Here is a 25,360-nt window from a genome sequence, read left to right as displayed (position 1 = left end):
GGTTCAGACTGAATTTCGAAAATGACTACATGAGTCAGCAAGTGGCCCAGAGGTGTTCGTGGCAGCATCATCCTCAGGGCTGGTGTGCCATCTACTGCCAGATGGGGAGCCCACAGGTTGTGGAATGGGTTGGGCGGGCATGTCCCCACCTCAGGGCAGTCCTAAGGACACAGGCCTCAGCCACAGCCCCAGGCTGCACATTCGTGGATGCAGGTCACAACTCACCTACAGCACAAGGAGCTGCTGCCCCCTAGTGCCAGGAGCAAACCCCAGCCCATGGGTTTGAGGGTTCTGGCAGACTCCAGGGAGCCCAGCCCATCTCGCCCCCACAAGGCACCTTGGCAATTATTCTAATGTTGCTCAAATGCCTTTTTCTTTGAGGCCAAAAAGCAAAATCCCCTAAAGTGCCCCTGCTCTACTTAAGCGGCTCACAGGTCAGCACACCATGGAGACACCACTCTGGTCTGGGAGGCTGCTCTGCCCTGAGAAAGACAGACTGAGCACAGGTAACATTCAGATTTTATACTTACATGGCAACAGCGCACGCAGCACATGTACATCAGATACTTTATTAGAAACCCTGACCTCATCTGTCCGCAACAGCACCCCCCAGCCCATCCGTCCCTCCTTCAGCTGTGGTGGGTGCAGGGTCCAAGGGCCTCACTGGGCGGTGACGGCGACCCTGGGCGCTGGTGCTGGGGGCCCCCGTGGAATGGGCACTTGGGGGGCTGCCTTCTGGCTCCTCTCTGCAGACAAGCGCTCCAGGCGCTCTGTGTAGAAGCCGTTGAAGTCGAGCCTGAGGGGTGAGGACGGGGCTGGAGTGTCTGGGCACCCACCCTGCGGTGGCTACAGGACCCTGCATTAGGTGGCAGGGACACCCTTCCATCGCTATCCACCCGCGGCCCCCATCTCACTGCTCATCTGACTTGGGGTGACACTGTTGCTGGGGGAAGGTAGAGGGCTGAAGGGGGTCCTCCTTGGGTCCTGGCTCCGGGAGCACTGCGGAGAGTGAGGCTAACCGAGGTCCATGGACACGGACCGATGGTGGGGGCATTGCCAGACGGCTTGCCTGTTACTGGGGAATGCACACCAGGGAACTGATGCGTATTGTCACTTCAGGGAGTGACGGGGGACAGGCAGCAGCATAAGGAGGCCAAGGACAGACACCCTCAGGCCTGAGCAGAACTGGCCTCACATTGTCTGTGCAGACCCGAGTGGGGGAAGGTGAGAGACGACAGCAGGGAACCTGGGCCTCGCAGTCATGCAGGGGCAGGCACAGGGCTCACACCAGGAAAGCTGCCCACACCCACCTGGAGATGACGCTGGCCATGCCATGCTCGCAGTCGCTGGTACTGTAGATGCTCAGCCGGGCCAGGAGGTCAAGTAGATGGGCTGAAAAATTCTTATCAAACTTATTGATGGTGGCCTCGAAGCTGGAGGCCAGCTGAGGCGTGTCCACATGCTCGGCCAGGTGCTGGAAGACAGGAGCCCAGCTTGCCTTGACCTTCCTTTTAAGTTCTTCCAATAGAAGAATGGACTTCAGGAAGGTTCCAAGTGATAAAAGGTATAGGTAGGGCATCATAAAAGTTCCTGAGACCACCCTAGCCGATTTGGTTCAGTGGACAGAGTGTCGGCCTCCAGACTGAAGGGTCCCAGGTTCAATCCCAGTCAAGGGCACATGCCAAGGTTGTGGGCTTGATCCCCACTAGGGGGCGTGCCGGAAGCAGCCTATCAATGATTCTCTCTCATCAATGATGTTTCTATCTCTCTCTCCCTCTCTCAAATCAGTAAAAATATATTTAAAAATAAAATAAAAAGTTCCTGAGATCACAGGACGGAGCCGCTCTGGGTAGCTGGGCCTCTTCTCCTGGCCACAGGGCACCAGGGTTTTCTTTGTGCAGCTCAGACTTCAGCACAGTCCGTGTTCTCTTCTGCCCGTGAGGGGATGCAACAGGGACCATGGGAGCTGGCGCCTGAACCCATGAGCCCTCCACCCATGGACCTGCACGCTGGCATCTGAGAGCGGCCTGACCTTCAGGTAAGGAAAGACTCTAACCTATACTTGCTGAGCGCCAGGTTCTGCTGGGCAGCCCGACAGCTCAGCCCTCAACCACCGCCTGTTGTGCAGATAAGCTGGCCTCACCCTGGCACTCAGGGGATTTCTGTGGCTTGTGTTTGGAACCTAATTTTAAGATGGCTGTCTTTTAATCAAACTCAAGCCAGAAATGAAAGGGTGGTAGAGGGTTTAGTTTTTAAGTATTAGAATCCTAACACTGTCCAATCTCTCAGGAAGATGAAGGACCTACTGGACTAACCCCCGAGGCCACGCACCTTCCTGGCGAGCTCCTTCCGGGCACGCTCCTCCGCCCGCTCAGCCTCGGTGGGCGGCCCCTGCATCGTGCCGTGCTCCAGAGTCAGGCGGCCCAGCTCATCGTCCAATTTCATGCTCTGTGTAAACCTCTTGGGGGCCCAAAGAAAACTTTCATTACAACCTATTTGCTCCCATGAAACACCCCCTGCACCCGGACATCTGCAGACTCGAGGACAGAGGGCGGGCCTTCTGGGAGGCTGCAGACAGGTCAACACCATTCCCGTTTGCCCCACGGGCTTATGGACCTATTTTTCTGAAAACACTTGCTTTTCATGGTGTTCTCCAGGTTGCAACCCCATATATGGCTCCTAAGTGTCTGAGGAACCGAGTTCACATGCTCCTGACCCCTTTGTCATCAGCTGACACATCCCAGGCTTAGTCCGCCTTCACACTGGTTCAGATGTCCCAGTAGCCTTCAGCCCTGGCGAACCCCCACATCACCCCATCTGCCTCCTGACACTGTTTTCTGTACCACTGCTTTTGAGCCACTGCTTATGACAGGTGCCCAATAAAAATGAAATCAAGTAAGTTCTGACAAGAAGAAAGCAAGGTGTTCAGCAACAGGCCAGGACAGAGACCCTGCAGCCGGGGTTCCTGCCCACGGGCCCGGCGGGCTCAGGAAGGACACTCAGGAGCACCTGCTGGCTGACGGACAGAGAGGGAGGGAGCAGGGTGGGCAGGGCTGCGGCACGCACCTGCATGCAGTTAGTGAACATGACGCACACGGACATGAGCTTGGAGAAAACCTTGAGCAGCTCCGGGTTGGTGAGCATGCAGTCCTTCAGGCAGTTGTCCAGGAAGCTTGTGTGGTGCCCCAGCACATCGTCGATGTTGGAGGCCTGCAGGGAGCACACCAGGTTGACGTGTGCCCCCGGGGCTTCAGCCCTGGCTTTGCACACGTTCGTGTTATTTCCATTTAAAAACTGACCCTGTGGTCTTTGGGGGAAACTCCTATACCACTAACAGGAAGTAATACTGAACATGCCCCCAAAGTCCAAGTTTCTGATCCCAAAAGACAGGAAGCAAGAAGGAAATGCTGCCACCTGCCACTTCCTGCTTCTGGAATTTGGTGGCAATTGGTTCTTCTGGCTGAGAAGCCCCAGAGGGCCCAGAACGTGCTGGTGGGAGCGCAGGGCCCCCAGTTCTGAGGCTCTCAGAGCTTCCAGAGGACAAGGCATCCACGATGTTCAACAGCTTGGTCCTGGGGCTACGGGGTGTGTGGGAGCAGATCCCCCACGCCACACAAACCACACTGCCACGTGAGGAAGGACAGCGTGTGTACAGAGGTGCGGCTTCTCCCAACGAGGCTCTGAGTGAGGCCTCGCTGGTGGCATCACCCTGACACCCACCCTAGCACCTTCCTCTCTGAGGACCTTGCAATGTGAGGGCCCGGGTTGCTGCAGAGTCTCAGTGTTACAGCAGTTACGTCAGAACTCACGGACTTCAGGTTTTTCTCGAGGATGTGCCAGGTGGGCTCCATGACCTCGAACATCATGTAGTACTGAATGTTCTGAACAAAGTTCAGCATCCGCTGGCGCAGCGTGAAGGCGCCGGCAAACCTGGGTGAACAGAGACATCCCAGAGACGCTGTGGAGCTGGCACCTGTACAAGACTCTCCTGCTCCCCGCCCTTCCCCAGCCCCAGCGTGTGCAGGTGGTCGGCAGGTACACCTGCTCTGAGCACAACCCACGATGCAGCTCCTGAGGCTCAGACACAGGCACAGCAACACCTGGGGCCACAGACCAGCAAGCAGAGTGCCTCAGGCTTAAAGAGGTGGAGTGCTGACACCACAAGGTCCCCACCCTGGGAGGAGGCTCAAGGTCCTCCGAGGGCTCCCGCCCAGACGACGGGGCAGGCCCACAGGTCTGTGCAGGCGGCTGGGGGACAGGGCGGTGACCTGGGCACCTGGTGGTCAGCAACAGCCCTGCACCACATGGGTGTGCATCCTAGGACCGCTACCCCGTGTGGACAGAGAACGCACCACTTGGCGGAGTGCAATGCGTGCTGCTTGGCAGCCTTGTTGCTGATCCAGACGCTGCAGAGCTGCCGCTCCACATGCTTGCAGTAGAACATGTGCCGGAACAGCATCTGGTAACGCGTCAGGGCCTTCCTGCGGAGGAGAGGGCGCGGGATCCCACTGACACCTGACATCATAAACGCGGCTCCGGCTGTCACTGACACACAGTTCTGCATCTGGGCCACCAGGCTACCCGGTAACCCCCACAGGACACAAATGGCTACAAAACAGTGCAGTGGGCAGGCACATCTGATTCTTCTCCCTGAAAACTGTTCACTGAAGCTGGTGCCCGGGGACCCACTCACCTGTTAATGATCAGCGACAGGGGCCACTTGACCACGTAGTCGAAAGAGAAGGCCTCCAGGCCGCTCAGAGAGAGCTCCGTGGGGTCGGCCTGCACCATGGCCTTCTCCTGCTTGGTCTCAATGGCCAGAACCCGCAGAAGCTGAGTGATGAGGTCATGAGGCATCAGGTCAATCTTGGGGGAGAGAAACAGAAGAACATGGAGTATGAGCCCTTCGGAAAGTGTGCAGATGTCTAATCGCTGTGCCCTCACCTGAAGGCAGTGCAATAACGTACGGTAACTGTAACTGAAAAAAGTGTTCTTTTTTATTTTGTTAAATATGGAACACTTCACAAATTTGGGTGTCAACCTTGCGCAGGGGCCATGCTAATCTTCACAAAAACCAGTTTAATACACAATGAAGGGGGAAAAAAACAGGATCATCTCAACTGAAGCAGAAAGAAAACCTGTCAGGCACTGGACCTTGTTTTTTTTAAAATGTTTTTATTGATTTTAGGGAGAGGAAAAGAGAGGGAGAGAGGGATAGAAACATCTATGGTGAGAGAGAATCATCAATCAGCTTTCTCCTGCAAGCCCCCTACCAGGGATCAAGCCCACAACCTGAGCATATGCTCTGACCGGGAATGGAACCATGACCTCCTGGCTCATGGGTCGACACTCAACCACTGAGCCACACTGGCCAGGCTCCTGGGCTTTATTTCAACCATCTTTCTCAGGTAAAGGCCCACCTTGAGGTCGTCCTTGAAGGGGTCTGTGTTGGCGGTGCTCATGCGCAGGGCCAGCTCCAGCAGCGCCTCCAGGCGTGTGGGCGTAATGTCGTCCACTGGCTTCTTTAGCTCTTCTTCTGTGAGGTCCATGAAATGCACAAAGAAGTCCCCCTGGTCCATCAGGAAGTAGCGCTTGATGGACCTTGGAGAGGTGACAGGCAGACATCAGTGAGACCACTGGGGATGCCGACCAGCCCAAACTCTGGAGAAATGGTGGCAGGTGACTGACAAGAAAAAGCCACATGCACACAAAGGGCTCCGGCTACATGCATGCAAAGCAACATGACTGTGGTCAGTTTATGAGCTGCAATAAGCAGCTCTCTCGGGCAGGGGCACAAGACCATTGTGCCAGGACCTGCAGGGCAGCTGCCAGAAAGGGGTCACTGCAGGCCAACGAGGGGGGTGAAGAGGGGTCACTATGGGAGCCAAGGAGGGGCCTGGGGACCCTGGGCAGGGAACAGGCTGTGTCCACAGGTGTCAGGCAGTAAGACTGGAGATGACCTGGCCGTGTGCCCATTTGTAAAACGACAGATGGAACTGGTGGGAGCTCCGTGTCTTAGGCAAACCTTCTGCACGTTTGCCCACACTAACACGGCAGAAGCGCACACCTCAGGTGCGCCACGAGGTCCTGCTCCTCCATCAGGAAGTCCAGCAGCACTTTGCTGGCGTAGTTAAATGCTTTCTCAATCTGCTCCACATATGCTCGCTCCTTCAATGTATAGATGACCTCTTTGGCCACTGGGCAGGTGACATCATGACCACACTCTCTGACCACATTTAGGTACTTTCCTGAAGAGATGGAAGTAAGATTAAACATTCTGTTGTACATACAAGTCGTGGCCCACACACAAGCTAGAGGACTGGACACAGAACAGACTGTGAGAACAACTCAGGAACCTGCTCTAGCCATAGAGCAGGTCACCAACCGAGGTCAGAAGCAGTGCTTTGTTGTCACTGTTTACATCTGATTTCTCTAATCGAGAGCACGGAAACAAAAGCCCTGAGAACCACCTTCTAAATTATCTTCCAACCCCATCCCAGACAGCCCTGCTCTCACCAAATGCCCAGATCCTGCTGACTCCCCATTCACGTCTCTACATCAGGTTCCTGCCCCAGAGGGGTGACTAAGAACCCAGTGGGCCTGTGTCGTTGATAGTTTTCCCTATAATGTGTGCAATATTGTGATATAACAACAAATATTTGGTTTTCGTCCCAGTTTCCAGCACTGAGTTCCTAAAACCCTTGGAATCTTGTTACTCAGAAGCCCCTCCACCCATACCTGAGTTTATGCTAATGAGGTGACCCTTGGCAGGCCCCAGAGAGCTGAAGGTGAGGCTGGTGGCCAGAGGAACCAACCAGGTGATGAGAAGGCTGGAACTTTCAGCCTCACCCTTATGTCTGGGGAGGGGCTAGGGGCTGGGATTGAGCTAATCACCAGTGGCCACTGATTTACCCAATTGTGCCCATAGGATGGAACCTTCATAACCCTAAACAAAGGGGTTTGAAGAGTTTGGGTTGGTGAACATGTCCACCTGCCAGGAGGTGGTGCGCCCCAGCTCTCTGGGAACAGATGCTCCTGTACTGGGATCCTTCTAGATTTCACCCCACAAACCTCTTCACCTGGCTGTTCATCCAAATCCTTTATCAAATCCTTTATAATAAGCCAGAAACTTAGTTGCTAAATTGTTTCCCTGAGTTCTGTAAGCCACTCTAGCAAATTATCAAACGTGAGGAGTCTTGGGAACCCCCAATTTGTAGTCACCTTGGTGGCCTGGGACTCATGGCTGGCATCTGAAGTGGGACAGTCTTGAGGGACTGAGCCCTGAACCTATGGGGCCTGCATTGCATCCAGGTAGTGTCAGGACGGAGTCAGACTGCAGGACACCCAGCTGGTGCCCACAGAGAACTGGGGACCTGGGTGTTGGTGTGTAAATCTGGTGTCAGTGTTGTGAGAAAGTTTTCCTCTAAGTAGCAACCAAGTTCTGAAAATGCAATAGTTATGAGGAAGGAGAGGTACCTACTGAGACAACCTCTTAGGCTCAGGGAACAAATGCAGCCAATCAGACCACAGGAACCAGACACAAAGCCTGCACAGCCTGGCAACTGCCTGCCCACCCCACTCCCAGGACACAATCACAGGACACTCAGCACGTCCGGGAGGATGGGGCCCCTCCTGAGGCCTGCTGTTCCCCCTCCCCCACCCCGGGCATCACCTGTGCTGAGCACCTTGCCCGCCATCTTCTGCAGGAAGGATGGGATCTGTCGCTGCACCACAGTGTACCGCTGGTCCCAGTACCTGTCGTTGTAGTCCTCCTGGATCTTCTCTTTCCGCAGCTCGTGCTCCTCGACCATGAACTCGCTGAAAGCAGGAAGGCATCTTGGGTCACAACCATGAAGGCCAAGCACAGTCTCACTACCGTTAATTCTCAACTGCGAATTAATCAAACCTGCCAACCTCACTTGGGGCTGCGAGGTGACCTGGGGCAGAGAGCTGGGGTCACAGAACAGGATGGGAGGCTGGTTGACCTCTCAACGGAACCAGCCCTTCCTTTCACCACGCATGTGGGTAACAGGACATGTTGGGGACGCTTTCCTGCCCATCAGAGCCCAGACACCTCACATCCCATCTCAAATATCACCTACGCACCAGGACCTCAAAATCGCATTCCTTACTCAGCCCATCGCACCAGCTTTTATTTGGGTCATTAGTAGAGAAACTATTCCTAGATCACAAGTCTATTAGTAAGATATTTTGACAAGCCCTGGACCATCTGGCTCAGTGCTCAGAGCATCGGTCCATGGACCGAAGGCTCTTGGATTCGATTCCAGGCCAAAGGCATGTACCTCGGTTGCAGGTTTGTCCCAGGCCCCTGTTCAGACACATGTAGGAGGCAACCAACTGATGTTTTTTTCTCATGTCAATGTTTCTCTCTCTCTCTCTCACTCCCCTCTCCTCTTTCTCTAAAAAAATCAATGGAAAAAATATCCTTGGGTGAGAATTTAAAAAAAAAAAAAAAAAGGGTATTTTGACAAACACACTGCTCAGCCTTTTGGCTAAAATCAAGAGTAAAATGTTCTGACAAATAAATCTCAACCCAACAGAACTCTTTGTGAGCTGACGTATTTCGTCGTATGCATTTATATCCGTCACACTGAGGAGCCCACACAAAGGCAGCTAAGAGGCCAATCTGGGTCCTACACGTCCGCCACGCAATAGAATAAGCTGAAGAGCCGCCTGCCCGCCCTCCACATCCCCAGCCCCACCTGTACGGGTCATTGATGATCCCCCTGTAGATCCACTTCTCCAGAATCTCAAAGTAGGGCACGCTGGCGGCCTTGGTGAGGTACAGGCACAGCTCCTGCGCCTGGCTGTCACCTGTGTAGTTGAAGCTCCGGTCGTGGAGGAGGCTCAGGGTGGACCCCCCAACACACTCACCTTTATCCACCGAGGTGGCTGCAAGGGGAAGAGGTACTCAGTGCTGAGAACGGGGAGGCCACGCGGAGCCTCACCTCCAACCTCCTCACGGGACAGGTGCTCTTTATGGGATACACCCAAAGCTGTAGTTGCAAATAAAGTTTACCAGAGCTTCCAGTTTCCGCCCGCGAATTAGGAAAACATGAAGCTCCACAGCTTTGGCCTCACAACCACAGTGACAAAAGCAAGACACGAATGACTAGCAAGCTGGCCCAGGGGTCCCTCCTGCGACACTACCCGTCCCATCTTCACATCTCAGTGCTCCATCACAGGATCTGCCTGCATGCGCCCTGCCCCCTACAGGCTCTCCTGGCCTGGGGGAGACGTACCCAGGGAGGCCAGGATGTCCACGGTGCGCATGGCCGGCTGCACGTAGAACCAGAGCTTCTGCAGCGACAAGAGGCCTTGCCTCTGCAGCTGCTCCAGCTGCGTCACCAGGATCAGGTACTCCTTCACCAAGGTCCTCATGGCAGCCGCCAATGCATGGTTCACCTGCCCGTATTCGAAGGAAGACTTCTCCTCGATGAACCTACAAGGAAAGGAAGCATCCAGCACCTTGAGAAGCTGCGAGCTACCTTTTCAGATGAGGTTAGACATTCTGTTTGCTCTCAGGCCCAGACTAGATTCCCTGCACCTGTCCCCAGGCCCTTCACATCGTGCCAGGAGTGAAGCTGGTTGGCACACGCTCCGGGGCCAAGTGTGCCTGAGAAGGCCAGTGTCCAGCACCTACCTGGTCACGGTGGAGTAGCTGGCAGCCACTGGGAGGATCCTGTTCACCAGCTCCCTGACGGACAGGTCCAGGTTGGGGTCCACGAGGAAGGTCCGGCTCTGTCGCCCGGTGAGGGGCTGGGCGGTGATGTATCTGCCATCCACACCTACCAGCACGGAGAGCAGGTCCTCCACAACGGCCGACTCCTGGGCGGCCAGGGGCAGGGAGCCTGTGGGTTGCAGACACCAGCTGGGGTCACGCGCCTTGACTCGGAGCTCCCCTTTCCCACGGGCCTCTCTCCTGACCTAATCTACCTGCTGAAAGTCACACTCTCACTCATTCTCCTCTGTGTAATTTCCTCAAATAACTACAGATATAAGAACTAGCTGTTCATTTGGCTTCAACTGAGCCCATCGAGGCACAAAAGGCTGAGATTCCAAACCACCAGGAGGAACAGCGCTGACCGTCCGGCAGGCTGGGAGCCCATCGGAGCCTGAAAGCACTAGGCAGGCAGAAACCTCTACACGCGGGAACCTGCCTGCACTTAAAAGACACAATCAGGAATCTGAAAAGCACGTCCAATGGGGTCTGCGTGCAGTGCTTATTACAGCTTGGTAAGTCTGGTTGCTCTGGGATAAAAGGGAGGTCTTCCTTAAAGACCTGAAAACACTTACAATTTCTATCATAAACAAACAATGAGATACCACCCAACGGACTTGAGGACAGTCCCAGGCCACTGAGTAGGGCTGCCACCAAATGCCTCAGGGCCCAGGCGGCTCCCAGCTCTAGAGCGACCCTCAGTGTCTCCCCTGACACCTGCTGGGACAGATGGGGACCTGGAGGCAGCACCAGGAGAAAGGTGTCTCTGAGAATCACCCCTGTTGCCCATACACAAGCTGCCCTGGGGTTCCTGAGACCAGGACCCGGCAGCACGATCACACGGCACCACATCTGCAGGTTACAAACCTGCTGGCAGCACACACACACACCACACCCCCTGTCTACCTGTGGGCACAGGATGGGCTCTGAGCACAGTGGCCACCTGTCCATGGAGTCACCACACAGGCAGTTAGAAGTAAGTGCTTCACATACCTATAGGCACAGCTGTGTCTGTGCTCAGGCCTGAGCCAGTCAGAAAATCCCCGACCAGCGTGGGCCTCTCGTACACCCATGCAGGGAAGATGGGGAGGCGCTGGCCTGAATTTTTTTTGTTCTGCTTGTCTCGAAGCATCTTTCTTGTAAGCTCCAGAGACTGGTGAGAATTTTTTTAAAAGCAAAAAACAAAGATATACTTTTAGTACAAACAGTTAAAACTAACATCCTTGAGCACAAGCGTTCAATAAGTACGTGTATAAATGAAATGACTCTGAGCCCGTCACCATGCAAGGGGCTGGGGGCAAAAGAGATGGAGACCCAGGCCCTTGACAGGGTGTCGGTCTGTGCAGGGCTCCCATACTAAGGGGGACTGGCAGTGAGGGCACCTCACCAGGGCAGGCTGACCCTTGGGAACACCTGTGCTTCCTCCTGGCAGTTCAAAGTCTAGACATGAGCTGCTGGGTGAAGACATGGCCCCAGCAACAGATGGTTGGAGAAGGGGTGCCCCATCTGAGCCCCCTGGGTACAAGGGGCAGATGGAGAGGGCCACACTAGGAAAGGCTGGCTCCAGGCACATGCATGGAGCAGTGTCCTCCTGAGGAACTAGCCGCCAGAAGCTGACCAGGGTTGTGGGGGTGGCTTTCAGAAGCACTGGCTTAGGAGTAGTGAGAAAGGCAGGTGCAAACTGAGTTTCCTCATCTGCCACACGGGGTGCCAGTTTGAGGGCTTTGTGAGGTGCTGGACCCAGCACATGCCCACCAGTGCTGGCCACTGTCCCTTTCACAGCTGCTGTGCTCAACAAGCACATACTAAGCTCAGACCCTCATGGGGACACAGCTCTGTGGGGCTTGAAGGCCGAGGCAATGCTGTGAGCAGATGACGTACATCAAAAGAAGAGGGCAGTACATAAACTCAGAAGCAAGACAGAGCAGTAAGTATAGGAGAAAATGATCTAGAGAAAATGTCTATCAAGTATAATTTTAAAAAGACAAATGGCTAAAAATTAACAGAGGGAAATGGAAATTGCAGTTTGCATTGGCTGAACCCACACAACTGCCTTGCAGCAGGCGAGTCACCTGCCTGGGTGGGACAGAACCTTCCTGCCCCAGTTCACCGTGCCCAGGGTCCTGCCCACACACAGCTAGTCCCGATCAGCGTCTCCACGTTCAGACTCATCTTCAACAGATGACAGTGAGATGTGCACCCCCTGCTGGCACTCCCTGCCCTGGCTGCAGTGAATGTGGGCCTGTGGGCGGTGGGTCACAGTACCTGCTGCAACGTGGAGCCCGTGGCCACGCTGCCAAGCTGCTTCCTCAGCTCCTCGAGCTCCTGCATGGAGATCCTGGAGGCCGCGGCAGGGGCGCTGAAGCTGGTGGTGCCGCTGGCCGTCACCGTGGCTGCCAGTTCGGCTCTTTCTCTCGCATTCTGCTGTAAATACTGCAGAGTCTGCACACACAGAACCCTGAATGGCAAGGGGCCGCACACGTCTGCACTCTGCCTGGCACCGACACCCCACCCCTTTTTCCCCACCCCCAGTGACCACATGAAGGGTGAGAGCAGACGCTCCCATCAATCCTCAAGCTGCAGTCTGGTCTCCCAATGCTTCCTGCCACCAGGTTCGAGTCTTCCACTCACAAGGAAGGTCCCTCCAGCTGCTTTAACAGCCAATTCCCAAACTCCATTCCCAGGGGCACTGCCTTTTCGCTACACCTGACTGGCCCCCGCCCTGTCCTTGGCACTGGAGGGTGCGCCTCCACCCCTGAATAGACCCTGAGCTTGGGAAGCAGGAGGAAGGTCCTAATGCATTCCTGGGTGCTCCATGTGCCATGGCTCCCCCAGCTCGATATGTGCTTTTCTTAGCATCAAGTACACAGCTTTAAACTAACAAAAAACATGGCACGAAACAACAACACCCCTCCGACCCCCCGCCCCGCGAGGTAACTACTGTCAGTACTTCCCGTGTTTCTGGCTACCACTCTGAGCTATTTTCAGTCCGACAGGCGGGCAGAACAGGAGGGGCACCCGCCACAGCAGGGTCATGAGGCGTTATCTCTACCATGCAAACCTGTGTGCTGGCAACACTCGCCAGAACTGCCCCACAAGGCAGGCTCCCCACGCGCCTTCCCTGACAAGCCTGACCCTGAGCCTGACAGTTACCTCTTTGTCCTCCGTGAGCTTTGACAACAGGTACACCAGTGGGTCAAGGTTCCTTGTGTTTTTCGATTTCAGTTCATCATATTTCTTCAGAAAGTCTTCTGGAGTACGAGAAAATTCTGCTATTTTAACCTCAAAAGAACAAACACAAGTGATTTAGTGACAATAACTAAGAACTTTAAAAAACATCTTCCAGAAAATTAAACACAAAGACCCACGTGGAGTAAAATTCGGTGGGCTGAGCAGTAACCATACGTCGCTGACATAAAACTAAGATGACGCCTCAGTTTGTGAGACCATTCTCCTCCAAGGCGTCTCTTCCCGAGCCCAGTCACAGAATAACCTGTATTTCTCCCCTGGTGGCTATGCCTTCTTTTCACTCTGTTCCCTCTGGAATTTATTACCATGTACTGGTTCAGGGGTTACGTTTTCTCACTGGTTTTTAATGCTTCCCCTGTGATAGATTAAAAGTAATGTGTGTTCCTAAGTTAATGTGCTCAGTGAATCTTTCTTTTCTTTTCTTTGTTAATCCTCACTGAGGATATTTTTTCCACTGATTTTTAGAGAGTAGAAAGGAGGGGTGGAGGGAGGGGGAGGAGGAGAGGGAAAGAGAGAAACATCAATGTGAGAGACACATCGACTGGTTGCCTCCTGCACATTCCCCAACCGGGGCCGGGGATCAAACCTGCAACCCAGGTATGTCCCGTCCCCTTGACCAGGAATCAAACCGAGCACCGGCCAACATTCTAACTATTGAGCCAGACTGGCCAAGGCTCAGTGAATTTTTCTAATTATCTTTGTGCCAGTATTAAGCTGGTTCAATACCTAACGCTTCTTAATGTGTTTTTTAAAAGATTGCAAAGTTACCTTTTACTGCAGATCTATAATTTTGAATCACATATTTTTTGAATAAAGAAAAACAGTACACTTTAAAGAGATTTCAGTGTGGCCACGGAGTCAGCAGAGGCACTGAGCTGAGCAGACACTTGGTCCATGGAAAGCACCTGCCAAGTTGTCTGACATCATCACTGGCACGGCTAGGGCACCCTGTCAGGAGCCAGGGAGGTGCGCTCTGTGCACAGCACAGAGACGGGCTGTCTTCACCAGTGACAGCAGCGCAGGGATGGGCACTCACCTTGGCACTGTGTGCAGACACAGTGGTTGTGACATATGGGGTCCTGTTCTTCTGCAGGAGATCAATGTAAACCTCGGCCCCATCTCCTCCATGTACACGCAGCAAGCTGAGCAGCTCATTGACATCGTGGTGAATCCGAAATTCACTCATAGTTTTGGCCCTGAGACATCACAATATGTTCTCCTAAAGATAAGAGGAAAGCTACTTACAAAAACAAAACCCTATTAGTAAGAAATTTTTAAAGCAACCAATTTTGGCCAATGTCAGGTCTAGGAGAAACGAAATCAGCATGTGGGCCACACGATGCCCCTCGAAGACCACAACCACCTACTGCCGGAGGTCTACTCCCAGGAGGGCTTGTTTCTAGGGTGAGTTCTCCTCTCCCTGCAGGTGGCGCTCTTGGTAGGGTTTGTCGTTTCTTACAGGCACGGTCTCCAGTGGACATGCTCCCTTTGGCAATCCACACTCCAGCCAGTTTCTAGGCCCACTCCTCAGCTCGGGAGCCTGCAGGTGCAGTGTTGACTCCAAGGCCTGGGCCCTCCTCACCCTGGGTGACACCACCACGCAGGGCTCTGGGCGAGTGGCTGGCAGACAATTTTCTTGTCTTGGCTGGGCAGATCCAGTGAACCTGGATCTACACAGGCCTAAGCTACTGCCCCGTCCCAGCTCGGGTATTCAAACTGTTCCAGTCCACGAGGCCCACACCTGGTTCTCAAATCCTGCGCTGTTTCAGGTTTGCGTGTTCTCTGCACTTTGGTACCTAGGGCATTTCCTTCTCTTGCCCAAGCTTGGCTATATATGCAGAAGCTTTGGGGAAAATAGCTACACATTTCCTGTGTATTTGAGTTGGGTGGGATTCCACTTCAGCTCAGTCTAACCTGTCAACCAGATGTCCCAGGGTCTCACCATTAGATACAGAACCCTCTGGCATCAAAGTCATAACTGAGATGTCCCCAAGGGGACAGTAGTGGCCTGCACTGCAGTTTGTTCTCCCACTGATGACTGGCCCAGTTAGCCATCACCATCAACAGTGCTGAAAAAAGGGAGTGAATAAACACAGAGGGGTAATTAACTATAGATTAAAAAAATAAAAATGAGCAAATTTTACATGCTTCACATAAACATTTCAGTCTACCTACGTAAGGTTCTTAACTTCAGATCCATGAACAGCAAAAGAACAGCTATCAAGGACAGTCATGTCTCTCTGTGAATTTCCTGAGAGGCTTTTTCAATAGATCCTCAAAGGCTCTGTGACCCAGAAAAGGTTCGGAGCCACTGTGCTGACAGCTGAAGTGAAGACACCCAAGTCCAACAAAACACCAACAGACGACCCAGCCCACACTCCACAGCTCATTACCAATGAATATTACTTGTAACTGTGATCTTGGGGGGTGGAAAATAAGTTCTCCGGATGTAATTACAGTTCACAGTGTGTAAGCATCAAACACCGGCCAGGAGCAGATGTCTCCAAACTGGGGGCGGAAGAGTAAGTATGAGCTGGAACCCAGGCTGCCAGCGCAGGAACGGCTACAAGAGGCGCTGACAGTAACGACAGCTGCAGCGTGAAGGGAGCAAGCAGCAGCAGGGCGCAGGCTGCGGGGCCTGGCTGAGGGTGTCCGAAACCAGCTCCCTCCAAGGAGGGGTGAGCAGTATACCCTCCCTGAGCTGCTGCAGAGATGCAATGCAGCAGTTCCTGTAAAGCCGGCACACAGCAAGTTATTAAAAAAGCAGGTCAGACGTCACTGTTACTGCAAAGGCCAACCAACTGCAAATGTGCATTTTACCTGAGAAAGGGCTGGTTTTCCAGTAGGAAAACTGGATCTGACCCACTGACGCCCAAACCACTGCTACCTCATTACTCCCAAAGGGCCATGAGCGAGGCGCTGCAAACCCAGCAAACGGAGAAGACAACAGAACTTCCCCCTGGCGACCTCGAGTCCGAGGGAACCAGTTTCCCCACATCCCGTGTGGTTTCTGCGGGTTGTCCTTGTAAGCGCCGGACGCAGGATCCTTTGGCCATGTAAATGGCAAGGACACTGTTTACCGCGGCAAGCACACACACCTCCCCCAGACACAAGCGGGTTGAGAGAGCCCTTCTGAAGAAAGATCATGATTGAGTGTTTATTTAAAAACTATCTTCCTGTCCCCATGTTTGAGGTATCCACTGTTCTCTGTGGATTTGGGAACAATTCCTGCAAGAATGGGGGCTCTCACCTGCAGGCAGGGCCCCTGAGGGACCCCCGGTTGTCATGGTGACTGGGAGGCGCAAGAGGCCAGGATGCTAAACATCAGCAGCATCCACACTAAATGCAACTCTGAAGAACATTTAATTGCAACGGCTCACTTGACCTCTGTGACACTCGAGTTCTCTCCATCAGTCAGAGCAAACGGACAGACTTCTGTGTGGGTCATCCACGCGTGAGCCGCCGCCTCAGTGGGCTAAGACGCCTGCTTCACGCACACTGGTGAACAGAGGAAAGTGAGTCTCTGTTGAGAGTTCAAAGCCAATTTCTCAAACTGGCTTGAAAAGCATTTTTTAATATGTATTTATTTTTTTTTAGAGAGGGAGAGATAAACATCGATGACTGGCTCCTGCATGCCCCCTACTGGGTATCAAGCCAGAACCCAGGTATATGCCCTGACTGGCAATCAACCAATGACCTATGGGTGCATGGAACAACGCTCAACCGAGGCTCAACCACCTGAGCTGCAGGAGTAGGGCTTGAAAACTTGTGGAAAACGTCAACAAGCCTAATGCTTTCTCAGAGACAGAAAAAGTATAAAGTGATGAAAAGTCTGGGTCTGTCCAGTGCTCTTCCTGGGCATGTGAATGACCTGCTGGCGATGTAGCCACAACCTCCACTCCCAGAATGAAATGACCAAACTTTATTACATATTTTCAATTGCTTAAAGAAAAGCACCCGCACGTATACATGCGCACGTCGTGCTCGATGCTGAAACATTCTGAGCCAGAGTCTGTGCGCACCTGGTCCACCCTCCAGTAAGTCTCATGCATACCTGCGTCCCTCCTGTGTCTACCTATCACGTTTTAATCAGGTAACTGCTTGACCTCCTTGGATTTCTGCGCCGTGAGCTCCTGGCACCGCGCCCTGTGCAGCTCAGGAGCTGAGCGGCTGCAGGAGACGGAAAGGCAGGCGGAGCGCGCAGGACCAGACCGGCCGCGAGAAGGACACGGGACTAAGGTAACGGAAGCCAGAAGACCTTTAGACAAAGAAGACTCCCAATAAAACCTGAGTTTCCTGGAGACCTAGTTGGTGACTGGTTTGGAGACAATGACCCAAAGGCCGCCGCAGCCAGAGACAAAGCCGTGCGGGCGAGGGCGCCGGCAGCGGCCCGGGAGGGACCCTGCACCACTAGGACCTGGGAGGGACCTCGGCGTCCGCTTCGGGACTGAGCTGCCCCAAAGCACGGCTTCTGCTCCGCACGGGCTGGGGTTGGTTCGGAGGGCAGCCCCGCCGCGCCCGGCCCCTCGGCGCCCGTCCGCACTCACCGCCAGCGCCGCGCCACTGCCTACACCCGCTGAAATCCGCCGCGCAGCCCGTGCAGGAAGCGGAAGTGGCGCGTGACGTCACGTCCGGCCCCGGCAAGCTCGTGGACGGTGGCCGACAGGTTGTGGCTACGCGGCGAACCGGACGATGCAGTTGCCGCCCGCGGTGCACGCCCGCCTGGCGGCGGGGCCCGGGGCGGCTGAGCCGCTGCCCGTGGAGCGAGACCCCGCGGCCCGGGCCGCGCCTTTCCGCTTTGCGGCGCGTCTGGTACGCTTCCCGCGGGAGCATGAGTTTTTCGAGGTGCGTGAGTCGAGGGAAAGGGGAGTTGTCTAGGGGCAGGGCCTACAGCTGCGGGGGCGGGGCCTGGGCGGGGCCTATGGTTCCGCGGGGCGGGGCCTACAGCTGTGGGGCCGGGGTCTGGGCGGGGCCTACAGCTGTCGGGGGCGGGGCTAAGGCGGGCGGGTCCCAGCCCGGGTGGGCGGGACCTTCAGTTGTGTGCCCACCGTGTTCTGTAGGAAGGGGACGTGCAGCGGCACCTCTACCTCCAGGACGTGCTTACGGGGGTGGCCGGGGTTCCCGAGAGGCCCAGGTGAGCTGCTCTGCGCCCAGCGCTGCCTCTCCTCGCCCCCCACTTTGTCCCCTTCCCGGGCCCCCAGTCCTGCCCCTCCCTGGTGACCTGTCACAGCGCTCTCTGCCTGAACCACCGTCCTAGCCCCGCTTTGTTGATCTCTCCACTACCTGGCTGGTCTCTGAAACTTAACTTCTCAACAAAGAAAGATCTGGGCCCTGGTAGGGTAGCTCAGTTGGTTAGAGCATCGTCCCTATGGGCCAAGGTTTTAGGGAACCTGGTCAGGACACCTACAAGAATCAACCAATGAATGCATAAGTAAGTGTAACAACAAATTGATGTTTCTTTCTCCCTCTCCCTTTCACTCTCTCTAAAAATCAATAAATAATTTTTTAAAAAGAAAGTAAAAGAAAAGCTACAAAAAAGAAAGCAAGATTTGGAATTGGGAAAGAAACATTCGGAGCTTTATCAGACCACTTAAAGGGAAGCTGTCAACAGCCTAATGTTTTTTGTCAGCCAGCAGTGGTTTCCTTTGCCAGGGTGCCTGAGTTCACCTGTCAGGTGGCGGGTTGCTGCCAGGTATTCGACACCCTGGAGGATTATGAGCATCACTACCACACTCTGCACAGAAACGTGTGCTCCTTTTGCAAGCGGGCCTTCCCCTCGGGACATCTGCTGGACACCCACATCCTGGAGTGGCACGATTCCTTGTTCCAGGTCCTGTCTGAGCGGCAGGACATGGTGGGTGAAGCAGTCATGCTGGGGGCTTGGATGGGAGCTGTCTGCCTCAGGGTCAGAGCTCTCAGCTCTTGGGTGGGGCAAGACCAGGGCACCTTCCCTCTGCAGCCCCCATCCCTGTGGATGGCGGGACAGTATCTCTGTTTTAGTATCAGTGCTTGGTGGAAGGCTGCACAGAGAAGTTCAAGACCAGCAAAGACAGGAAGGATCACCTGGTGAGACATCACCTCTACCCTGGGGACTTCCGGTTTGATAAACCAAAGAAAAGCAAAGGGTATGTACAGCCACCCCTGGAATTCAGAGATGCCTTTTGAGTATATACACACATAATCGATATATGTCTCTCACATCGATGATTCTCTCTCTGTCTCTCCCCCTCCCTTCCACGCTCTCTAAAAACCAATGGAAAAATAGCCTCTGGTGAGGATTAACCAAAAAAAAAAAAAAAAATTTAAAGGCAAAGTGAAATTGTTATACCTAAATTTATAAAAAGTGGCATCATAAGGTTCACTTTTGGCCTTGCCATAATCCTTCTCCTTAATCTGGTAGCCTAAAAATTACACAATGCCAAAATAGTGATAAAATGTCTGCAGGAAAAGACATAGTCTCTTTCTGGTGAGTTCATTTCTGTGGTAGACGGGGCTGCACCCGTCACCATGGCGAGCCCTGCGAGCCCCTCTGCTTTCCACAGCCCAGCCACTTCCATGGCTGCCATGGAAGTGCCGACAGAAGCCATGGGGGATGATGGGGACACCATGGAAGTCTGCTCTGAACACGTGACACCACCCCCAGAGCCCGTGGGTGAGAAGCGGACCTACCGCCACAGGTCAGTAACTGGCCTGTCTGAGGTTGTGAACGTGCTGGGAGAAAAAGGTGCTGGCTCCATTGGGCTTCTGTGGGAGCTGGGAGCCTGGCTGTTCTGGTTCTCGAGGATGACTGCGTGCCTCTGGCTCACTGCTTTTGGAAGCCTGCAGCTCGGGATGCAGAGTGCTGCCCCCCTTTCCTGCTCTGCTTTGCAGCACGCTGTTAACTTCAGCGTTCAGAAGCCATGCAGGATAGAGAGAAGCTCAGTTGTAATTGCTTAGGTTACAACTGTGAGTCTGTCTTTCTAGTATTAACTGCACTTTTATTGGGTTAAACTTGAGTTCAAATCTAATCTGGGGGAAATGTTGGACAAATTAAAAAAATCGCCAAGGAATCCGAACTGACATGAAAAGGACTTGTGTCCCTTCGCTGCCTTCGCACAGCTGCCTGGACTTTGGCCATCGAGTGAGTCTAGATACCAGTGGGCAGTTAGGGTTTCAGTGCAGGGAGGGTGACAGGAAGTCAGCTCTGGAGAGCTTGGTGGGAGCCAGTCCCCATAGGAAGCAGGTCAGAGGCACCGGCCAGCTACAGTAAGGAGCTGCCCCAGGGCCCCAGAGCAGAGTCTGCAGGAAGGAAGAGCTGCCATTAGGAATGTTCCAGGAGTGAAAGAGCATTCTGGAAGAAGAGGAAAAGACTGCTCTAGGAATTGGGCTGTTTGTTGGTAGAAGGTATGATTCTTTAGTCTGAAGGTTTTTTCCATTTCAGAGTACCTTCCACCGTCTGTTTTGGTCAAGGTGCATCGCGAGGATTTAAAAGCACCAAGAACAGAAATAAGCACTAGTGACAGCTGAGCCAGAGCGCGGGCCTTTGCCACCCTCATGTCTCGGTCCTTGGGGGGGTGGCGAGATGACACCAGCTGCCAGTATCAGCGGAGAGTGACCACAGATTCGGCAGTGACTCTGCTCCCATCCCCTCCCTCTGTAGGGGCCATCCTACAGGTGTTCTTTATAAAGCATGTATTTTTTATTTATGGTCTCCAGTCATTTCTATATTGTTGAACTAAGCAGGGAAATGAGCAATAATTACGTTTGAGCACTTTGCTTTCAGCATTCAGCTTTCAGAAAGAATTATTATAATTATTTTTTATCCTCATCCGAGGATGTGTTTTTTTGTTTGTTTTTGTTTTTATTGATGAGAGAGAAACATTGACCAGAGATTGAATCTGCAACCTTTTGGTGTGCGGGATGACGCTCCAACCAACTGGGCCACCTGACTGGCCAGGGCAGTTCTCAGGAAGATTTATGAAGTCTTGGCACCTCTGGAGGGGTGAGTGGGCAGGGTGCCATCAGTGAGAGTTTGTGCCTGTTTGAGAGACCCTGGGTCATCCTCTACTGAGCTCTGAGCAAACCTGACTAGGGGGCAGTGACAGAGAAGACTGACAGGTGGCGCCTGGGCAGGTCAGTCGGTGCTGGGATGAAGAGTGCCAGCTGGGGCAGCCTCCCCAAGGAGGGACAGCCACAGGCAGAGGGAAGGGGCTGGCACCAGAGCTCGAGTGCCTGGCTGGTGTCTTCCTGGCAGGAACAGAGCAGGTGAGAGTGCAGTCCTCTCATCGATGGCCACCAGGTAGCTAAGGAGAGGGCACACCGCAGGGGCACGCGGAGTCACCGCAGGGAGGAGCAGGTTTGGGCAGGCATGTGGAACCCAGACCTATGCCGAAGGTAGCCCATGGACAGAAACAATGGATCGCTCTGTTTTGACAAATAAGGGCTGTGGGCCTAGGCCTGGCAGAATGGGGACCGCCTGCAGGGCCTCCCTCCAGAGGCCTCATCTCTAGTGGGGCTGGGGTGCTTTTAAGAATCTCCAATGTGCTCTAGCTGGTTTGGCTCAGTGGATAGAGCGTCAGCCTGCAGACTGAGGGTCCCGGGTTCGACTCCAGTCAAGGGCACATGCCCAGGTGGCTGGCTTGATCCCCAGTGTGCAGGAGGCAGCTGATCAATGATTCTCATCATTGATGTCTCTCTTTCCTCCCTCTCTGAAATCAATACAAATGTACTTTAAAAAAACAAACAAAACCTCAGATGTGAGAAGAGGATCAAGGTTCTGACTAGCCTTAAAAAGCAACCACTACGCTCTGTGAGGCATAAGTCACATGGGTCAGGTCATGGGTCATGGCTCTCAGGCCCTTGAGCCCATCTCAAGCTCCCTTTGTGCCACGGCCCCACCACCTTCTCTGGGGTGTTTACAGGCGGGTCTGTTCCCTGAAGACCCTGACTGGAGTTGGGCTGAGTTTAAACAGCTCAGCCCACGGGCACAGGCCTGGGGGGATGGCAGTGTGGAATATGAGGATGCCTCTCTCATTATCAGCCTTCATTTCCAGCAGCTTCTACTTCAAGAATTGGGTTAGTTTCCATTTAAAATCCATCGTGAATTGTCATTTTCCAGAAACACAGGGAGAGTAATGGCCAGTAATAGGCAGTTTAGGGCACTACCATCAATACTTCTGGGACTTCTCCACTTCTCCGAAGCTGTCTCCTGTGGGCAGCACCTCAGCAGCCCCCCGAGTGAATAAAACCGGGCGGGCAGGCCCAGGGAGAGCCAGCACCAGTGACCTAGGGGAAGGGGCTCGGCGTCCCCTCCCTATGGTCACCTCTGGATCCTGGCTACAGCTGGGAGGCAGGGTGAAGGCGGGGAAGGGGCTGCCCACAGCAAGGATCAGGATGAATGGTCGAGGGGGCTTCCATCCATCCAGGCACCTTGACAGTCCCAGTGCAGAGTCTAGAAGGAGCTGAGGCAGCTGGGAGAAGCCTCAGGAAGGGTCAGACCGGCACCTTCCTCCCTTGGGCCCTAGAGACCTGAATTGACAGCGTGTTGCAAAGAAGCAGAGCAGGATGCCAGCAGGTCCCTGGCCATCCTGGCCGAGTTAGCCGATGCCCTTTGTATGGACCCTGAGCCTTAGCAACTCCTCCTCCCCAGCCTAGCACCAGTCTAGGATCCCTGGGGAGCCCAGCGGACAGGGCCTGCGGTACACACCGTGCTCTCCATGCCCACCCGCGGCTCCGTGGCCATCCTGCCTCTCTGCGTGGACACATCCCTACACACACCCACATCCCCACACAGACACAGACACAGTCCACAGACAGCACCTTGCCTCAGGCTCTCTAATAAAAAATAAATACGGAAAAAATCCCCTAAAACACATGTGAAAGTTTCCATTCTGCCACGATGGTAACACACCTAGTTAGTAATCAATGCGATTCATTTCAGCAGTCCTGGCACCAAACTTTTCATTTCTTTTGCGGGAATCCCATTTCTTGCTGCCCCAAGACAGTCTGGTGAATCCTTCTGATGGGAGCCGGTTACTGAAGCAGGGGTGTGGGAGGGAGGTCTCACAGAGTGAACTTCAGAATACTTTATTGGCTGCCTTGTACAAATAGGAAGCTCCACCCGGCCACCGTATGAAACTGTGTTCGCTGTCTTTCAGGAAAGCGTTTAGAACAAATATTTTTTTTAAGTTCTTAAATATCTGTAAGATACCCACAAATAGGCTTGAGGCATCAATTATAACATTGTATCAACAACAACAAAAACCTGAAAAGCAAAACAAAAAATGACCGACAGGACGCAGGGGGTTTTCCTGGAAAACGGGTGCGCAGCTCGCCCTGTCCTGCGCCGCCCTCCCCTGCGGTCTCCCCAGGCCACCACCTGGCAAGGCGTGGGCCAAGTCCCCTAGGAGAGGTAATACACGCCGTAAGCGGTGATCGGCGCTGCGAAGAGTCCTGGCACCTGGGGCAGGGTGCCCGTAGCACCGCCATAAGCGCCCGGGGAGCCTTGAAGGTGGGTGCCCAGGGGGAAGGGCAGGGCGAACGCGGGCAGCAGCGGCTTGGCCTCCAGTTTCAGCTTCTCCAGCTCGGCCTCCTGCAGCCGCTTGGCCTTGGCCCGGCGGTTCTGAAACCAGATCTTCACCTGTGTCTCCGTGAGGCTCAGGCTGCTGGAGAACTCGGCCCGCTCGGCGATGGACAGGTACTGCTTCTGGCGGAACTTGCGCTCCAGCGCCAGCAGCTGGGCGGTGGTGAAGGGCGTCCGTGGCTTGCGGTTGTTTTTGTGTTTTCGGAGGGTGCAGGGCGGAGGACTGGGGGCGCCTGGGAGGAAAGAGAAGCACACATGGGGTACTCAGACGCCGGCAGTGCGCTCCCCTTTCCGACACTCTTGGATCCCCTTCCCGACTCCGTGATCGCGCCCACCGAGGAGACGAGACCCCAAATGCCACAGGGGTAAGATAAGCAAGGCACCGGGGAGACGGTGCGTGTAGGGGAGGGCCGCTGTGGACTCGGGCTCTGCTCCTCAAATCCACGGCCCCGCACCCAGGGAGGAGGGGAACTCTGCCCACTTGGAGAGGCGAGAAGCTGGTGCTGGAGGCCGCCTCAATAACAGATGAGGGCTTGGCAAAGCGGAAGTCCACCGTCCCGGGACGGCCCGGGGCTCCAAGAAGCCTCAGGGCTTTGGGGTGCCCACTCCGCTCTCAGGTAGAGCGAGAGCCTGGTTGCGTGGGGCGCGGAACGACTGCGGGGCGTGCGCGCGCCCGACGGCTCGGGTGGGCTGGCTTCTCTCTTGGTACTAAGGCAGGGCGGTTCGTGGCTGGTCACTTTCCGGAGTTAGAAGCGACAGCGCCCTCCCGCCCTGGTCCTTCGAGCTGCCCCAGGCCGGCTCTCTCGCAGTCTGGGACCGTGCGACAGGGCACTTACGTGGGGAGGACGAGCGGGCGGCCGGCGGGAACCTGGCCCGGGACTCCGCAGCGCCCCGCGGCCTCGCCTCCCGGGGCTCCGCGGGCTCCGGGCCCAGCCGGTGCTGCGCCTCCAGCAGCGACTCGACACTGAAGGGCAGCGGGCCGGGCCCCGCGCCGTCCCCGCCACAGGTCCTGAGCCCCGACGAGTTCATGACGAGCGACGCCGGGGCCATGCGCAAGCCAGCGGGCGCGGGGCTCGCGGGGCCCGGCAGGCGCGTGGCGGGGGCAGCACGTCGTGCGACTGCCTGGGACTCGGAGGCGACCCCGCCCTCCGTACCCTATAAAAAGGCGGTGTCCTTTTCATGAGCCGCTGGCCAATCGCCTTGGCCGCTGTCGCAAGGCCCAGGCGTCCATTGGCTTTGCTGACCCCGGGGGCGGAAAGGATAGGGAGGGGCGGGGCCGCCGCCTGGCACCCGCGCATCCATCCCGGCCGGAGCCCTCCCGGCGCGCCCCTGGCGCTCTCCCTGTGCCCGGCCCACGCTCCTCCTGTCCAGGAGGCTGCTGAGACGCCCCGGGAGCACCCGGAGCTGGCCCCAGCCTCCCTGTCCGAAGAGTGGACAGCGGGCGCGACGGGGCGAGGTCGTGGTCCCAGCACCCGCCCTTGACCGCGCGCAGATCCTGCGCAGCGAAGAGCTTGGCGCCAGGCGCCTCCCGCCTCGTCATCGCTCTGTCGCTCGCCGGCTGTTCTTCCCGCTGCACCCCAACCCCAAGCTGGAACCCTCGGCACGTGCCTGCTTCGGCCCAGGCGCTCTCTCCTCACCCTGGGGGCCCATGTGACGGACCCGCACGCAGGCTGGAAACTGGGCTTCCTCCATTCCACCGCCTTGAAGTAGGGCCGAGGTGCCCTTGCCTCCGAGTGCTTTCCATGCACCTGTAGCGGCAGAGCGTCCTCTGGGTCAGGGGCCGCCCCTCCCACTGCCTGGGCGTCCCG

General features: G+C 55.1%; 3 protein-coding genes across 4 annotated transcripts; 1 reads left to right on the top strand and 2 right to left on the bottom strand.

The window, feature by feature from the left end:
• Positions 1–502: 502 nt before the first annotated feature.
• On the bottom strand, positions 503–17,588 carry TUBGCP2 (tubulin gamma complex component 2). The gene is made up of 18 exons (XM_081104698.1): positions 17,539–17,588; positions 14,028–14,210; positions 12,896–13,024; positions 12,008–12,184; positions 10,736–10,895; positions 9,665–9,872; positions 9,264–9,463; positions 8,724–8,913; positions 7,673–7,818; positions 6,068–6,248; positions 5,421–5,601; positions 4,694–4,866; positions 4,353–4,481; positions 3,810–3,930; positions 3,067–3,210; positions 2,332–2,460; positions 1,311–1,474; positions 503–796 (listed from the first exon to the last, which is right to left on the bottom strand). The coding sequence occupies exons 2-18, from the start codon at positions 14,175–14,177 to the stop codon at positions 661–663; spliced, it is 2,718 nt and encodes a 905-aa protein (XP_080960824.1). The 5' UTR covers positions 14,178–14,210; positions 17,539–17,588; the 3' UTR covers positions 503–660.
• ZNF511 (zinc finger protein 511) lies at positions 17,406–20,672 on the top strand. Of its 2 annotated transcripts, none has more exons than XM_081104699.1 (6): positions 17,406–17,836; positions 18,052–18,125; positions 18,644–18,845; positions 18,992–19,116; positions 19,534–19,668; positions 20,412–20,672. In XM_081104699.1, the coding sequence occupies exons 1-6, from the start codon at positions 17,684–17,686 to the stop codon at positions 20,485–20,487; spliced, it is 765 nt and encodes a 254-aa protein (XP_080960825.1). In that variant the 5' UTR covers positions 17,406–17,683; the 3' UTR covers positions 20,488–20,672. The 2 variants fall into 2 exon arrangements, with proteins under 2 accessions (XP_080960825.1, XP_080960826.1); XM_081104700.1 differs by having other exon boundaries at positions 17,659–17,803.
• A 2,121-nt stretch (positions 20,673–22,793) lies between these two features.
• LOC308529100 (homeobox protein MSX-3-like) lies at positions 22,794–24,698 on the bottom strand. Its single transcript, XM_081105129.1, has 2 exons — positions 24,389–24,698; positions 22,794–23,785 (listed from the first exon to the last, which is right to left on the bottom strand). The coding sequence occupies exons 1-2, from the start codon at positions 24,600–24,602 to the stop codon at positions 23,373–23,375; spliced, it is 627 nt and encodes a 208-aa protein (XP_080961255.1). The 5' UTR covers positions 24,603–24,698; the 3' UTR covers positions 22,794–23,372.
• Positions 24,699–25,360: the final 662 nt, after the last annotated feature.

The sequence above is a fragment of the Myotis nattereri genome (assembly GCF_964212035.1).
Source record: "Myotis nattereri genome assembly, chromosome: 13".
NCBI lineage: Eukaryota > Metazoa > Chordata > Mammalia > Chiroptera > Vespertilionidae > Myotis > Myotis nattereri.
Note: the sequence above shows the minus strand (reverse complement) of the source record. Positions and strands in the feature narration are given on the sequence as shown.